This window comes from Perca flavescens, chromosome 4, assembly GCF_004354835.1.
Source record: "Perca flavescens isolate YP-PL-M2 chromosome 4, PFLA_1.0, whole genome shotgun sequence".
NCBI lineage: Eukaryota > Metazoa > Chordata > Actinopteri > Perciformes > Percidae > Perca > Perca flavescens.
The window spans coordinates 27594735-27599553 of record NC_041334.1 but is presented as its reverse complement, the minus strand read 5'-3'; the positions used below and the strand labels follow the sequence as shown (position 1 = coordinate 27599553).

At 39.5% G+C, this 4819-nt stretch overlaps 1 protein-coding gene across 1 annotated transcript; it reads right to left on the bottom strand.

Moving 5' to 3' along the window:
* Positions 1 to 342: 342 nt before the first annotated feature.
* Positions 343 to 1511, bottom strand: gpr25 (G protein-coupled receptor 25). The gene has a single exon (XM_028575077.1). It carries the CDS (start codon positions 1444 to 1446, stop codon positions 343 to 345), a length of 1104 nt encoding a protein of 367 aa, XP_028430878.1. The 5' UTR covers positions 1447 to 1511.
* Between the last annotated feature and the right edge of the window lie 3308 nt (positions 1512 to 4819).

The window sequence follows — 4819 nt, the reverse complement described above, 5'->3', positions numbered from 1 at the left end:
AACAACATTAAATTCTTGCCTTCAATATATAAAAATAGTTTAAAAAAATTGTATTTACACTTCTAAATTTATATAATTGCGTTCTACTAATGCTGCAAAAATGATAAGGGTTTTCATACAAGACTATACACTATAAGCAGTATGAACAGCATGTTCAATATTTGTAGAAAATTTGAATGAATTGAATTAATTTTCTTGCCTTGTATCTGATTTTACTTTATGTTTAAACATCCTTTGAGAGAAATATGCACAAAGTCTCTCATTATAAAAATGAACATGACAAGCTGTCATATAATAATAATCAAACAATAACTTTTCTACATTCAAAGTTAAAGAAAAGAGTTATGTCTTCTCCAACTCAACCACCTGCAGCTGGGTTCTCCCACCACCTGTTCCAAAGCTCTCTGAAGTGCCACCGTTGGTGAATGAGGCTGAGGAGTTGCGACTCCACTGCAAATTTGGCTGCCCTATGCAGCTCTTGTACAGGAGCTTGGCCCGTCGTCTGAAGTGATGGTCCAGGAAAAAGTAAATGGCCGGATTCACACAGCTGTTGAAGAAGGCCAGGCAGCACGAGACGAGGAGCCCGTCTCTTTGCCATGTCTGAGCATCACAACTCAGATCAGCGTTTAAGAGATGTGAGCTGATTATAATGACTTTGAAGACGTTGAAGGGGAGCCAGGACACCACAAAGGCCACTATGATGGAGAGGACCATCTTGAAGGAGTGTCTGCGACGGGCTTCAGCTCGAGGATTTGCAGAACAGTGGTGGTTGAGATGCACCACGATGGTGCTGTAACAGAGCACGATGATTAACACTGGGAAGACAAAGGTGAGGAACGCCATGGTGAGGCTCAGGCCAAGAAAAAAACTTGAGTTGTTATCTTCCACGCAGGACAGTCCATCACCGGACAGCTCCACTCTGCGGTACACCAGGGATGGGATGCCAAGCACCAGCGAGCTCAACCACACGGCAGCACAAGTGACACGGATGCACCTGCTGCTCCTGAGGTACCTTGAGTCCATCAGCTTCACCACAGCCAGATAACGATCGACACTCATGCAGGTGAGAAAAAAGATGTTGGAGAAGCGATTCACAGCTATAATGTAGCTGCTCAGTTTACACAGCAGGTCCCCAATTCTCCCAAAGTCCCAGTAGCCACTCTGGCTTGCAGAGATGGCCCACAGAGGCAGCGTGAGGACAAAGACGAGGTCGGCCAGGGCCAGGTTGATAATAAAAGTGTCCACCAGACGCCCACCTCTTCTACCTTTACTGCCCACGACTGAGATAACAAAGAGGTTGCCCAGAAAGCCTGTAAAAAATATGAGGAAATACAATATGGGCAGGAAGATGTTGGAGCCATGCAGGCGGGAGCCAGAGCAATCCTCTGTGACATTAAAAAAATCATAGTAGTAATCATAAGATGCATTCTCTGTGTAGGTGTCCATCCTGAGAGATCACAGAGACGATCTGCAGTGCATCTGCATCTGTATGTGGCCGGGTGGTTAGTCAAACAATGTCAACATGCTGCTACTTGATGTTGACTGTGAAACCACAGAAAAAAAAAAATTCTATTTCAGCTCTCTTCCTCTCACCCCTCAGCTTTGTCTGTGATAACTTCCTCTCAGTGTGCTTTCACACTTTTCATGTGTGGGCCAAAAAGACTGAATCTTTTTTTTGATTAGTTTGACACACGTGTAATGTAACAGTTTGAAGCTTGATGGGCAATAAGAAACTCTGATATTATACAGTACAATGAGTTTTTTCCCAAGACAAACAGACAGTGTGTGTGTGTGTGTGTGTGTGTGTGTGTGTGTGTGTGCATGTGTATACTTCACAGATATTTTCTTAAATTAATTGTCACATCTGCCTTTTAAATATAGAAAACATACCTTATCTTGATGTGAATGATTTACCACAGAAAGTCTCATATTGTAGTGTATTAGATGTGTGTTACCAGTAGGGGGCAGGTAAGATTTACTTGTGTTTTATATGTGGCGACCTCTTGCCTGCCTGCCTGTTGTTCTTGAGCAAATGTCACTGATCTTCTGCAAAAGAAAATGTTTGCTTCGCTGATAATTTCCTACTCATTAGTGAAAACGTGCTTCTGGTTCATGCCATGAAGGAGCAAGCAGAAATTCATGAATATTTCCTCCATCTATCCATTTATTCTCTATCTGAATCCCAGCTTTTGAATAGCTTTGTACATATTCAACACATACTGCATACAGTATGTACTGTAATGAGGAGTCTCTGTTCTTATATCGCTTTACTTTTGTACCACATGCAGTAGTGTTTTTTCAATTTTTAAGCTGCAGAATTTGAAAGTGACCTCAATGATTCATTCTTGTTTCAGGCCCTCAAGGCTGTAGGTCAATCACTTTGGACTTTATTAAAGTTCATAATGACAACGTTGGACTGAGGAAAGTTTATATTATACATTATTTTATTTCATTTGTAAGGCTCCATGCACAAAATAAACATACATTTTATCATTTGATGTTTTGTACCAGAGTTAGTTTGAAGACAATTTTCATCTGCAGTCCCTTGGTAGCTCACATTAAAAAGTCAAGTCAAGTTAAATGTATTTCTATAGCACATTAATAAACAACATGAGCTAACCAAAGGGCTTAAAACACACACAAAGACAGAACCTCACTAAACAAACAGGACAAGACACTTAATACAACATTACACACGGACATAATTGCTTTCACTTCAGTAAAGATTTAAAATATGCAAGTCATGTCCATGGCTTTTTCAGCAACGTTTACTTGCCATTGACCCCAATGAGAGCTGATCATGGACAAACAACTATACAGTCTTTATTGAAACAGACTGGATGTGAAATGTTTTGTCCTTGTATATACTCACATTTACTAGTCAGTTTCTTGATTTGAACTGGCTTGTTTACACTTCCACTTTATTGCTGACTTTGTGTAGTGACCAGTCTAAGCATTGTTCTCAGCAGTGTAGAGATAACGTGTGATTGTAGCCAATAATATATTAGTATATCTACCTAATATGGTCTTTCTCCACAATGTAAGTACTATTGTTATTTTTGTCTATTCTGTACACATACACATACACATACAATACTCTGTATTGCTTGTCTTTCTGTCCTGGAAGAGACATCCCTCCTATATTGCTTTTCTTGAGTTTTTCTCCATTTTTACTCTTTAAATTATTTGAGGTAAGGGTAACACATGCTGTACAGATTATAAAGCAAATTGGGGCAAATTTGTGATTTGTGACTTTGGGCCATGTAAATAAAACAGACTTGATTAGACTTCTAACTCACGTAACTAAAACCTTAAAAAAGAACAAAGACAGCAAAATATCTTACATGCGCAATATACATACTGTAGCCTGAATATCTAGTGTGCTGAGGCAGCATACAATGTTAGTTATAATGTGATGTACCAATAAAGTTGTTTTTTAAAATCAGCTGCCGGGGCATACTGTTAAAACCCATCACCACAACGGAAACCAAGATGAAGCAACCTGAAACTGCCTTATAACAGGCCGGAGAACGCTTCATTGTTCTGCTGGAGAGTTTCAGTTTAGAAAGCATGGCGAATAATTGACCTCCTTATAGGATCCCTGCTCCACTTTATAGCACTGTGTTATTCAAATACTCCTTTTACTTTGTAGTGTCAAGGTGATGTGTGGATATACTCATCACTGCAGAAAATCCTGTCAGTCCCGCATTGTCCTATTTGACGTTGTTCTCCCTCATGCTCAGCTGTACCTTTTTCCTTTAAAAAGTTGTAATTATTTCTTCTGCATTCTTGCTGCTCTGTCAGTGGAATGCTACATTCCTCTCCTCGAATAAGTGCTGTCTCACTCCAATTGAGCAGAGTAAATGTGAGAGCCAGTGAATGGAGCAGCCTCAATAGGAGAAAATAAACAATTGCATTGGTCCATGGGTGCAGCGGGGGAGAGTGGATGAGAAGAACGGAGAAAGGCCTCCCTAACGTGCTAAGATTCCCATGGCTACTTAGTCCTTTTTCTGTTGAGAGGAGGATCTCGTAAAGTACTTCAACACTGGATGATTTCTCTTTTCCTTTTACTCTGTTTTTATTTGAGGAGAGAAAGGGTGGTATGCGTCAGGGTGATTGTCAGACATGAGGGGGCGGGGGGGTCACACACACACACACACACACACACACACACACACACACACACACACACACACACACAAGCACACGTACAATTTGCTCCTCACTTGTCGAGTGCTAACTTTCAAAAAAAGAGTCCATTGTTTGGGTGTGAAAGGTTCTTGTTTTAGCTGTTTAACTAAATCAAAAGTTCCTTCAACACAAAAGATTGGACAGCCTCGTTGCTCCATTGTGTGTCATTTAACTGTTCCCTTTTGTTGAAAAAGACTTTACATTTTTAACCCACTTTCCTCATCCTCCACATGTTTGATTTCTACTTCATTTATATACAAACCACATGATGCAATACATTTTAGTAAAACCTTAATGCTCATACCACATGATAAGATCCATGTATACACTCCGTGTATTCCTGTATATATATATATATATATATATATATATATATATATATATATATATATATATATATATATATATATATATACAGGAATACACAGAGTTAAGAATAAAGATGAATCGTAATTCCTCTCTCTCTTTGCATAATCACAAATTCTAGCTGTCATGGCCATGGAGCCACACTTTTTTTTTTTTTTTTTTTTTTTTTTGGGTGTACCATGTGTTTGCAGTGGTCACAACCTGTTTCAACTTGTCCACTCAGGTAGGTGCTACAGAACAATGTACGCTATAACAACCAGAC

Coding starts and splice junctions, on each gene's coding strand:
- gpr25 (XM_028575077.1), bottom strand. CDS start 1,446: ATGGACACCTACACAGAGAATGCATCTTATGATTACTACTATGATTTT.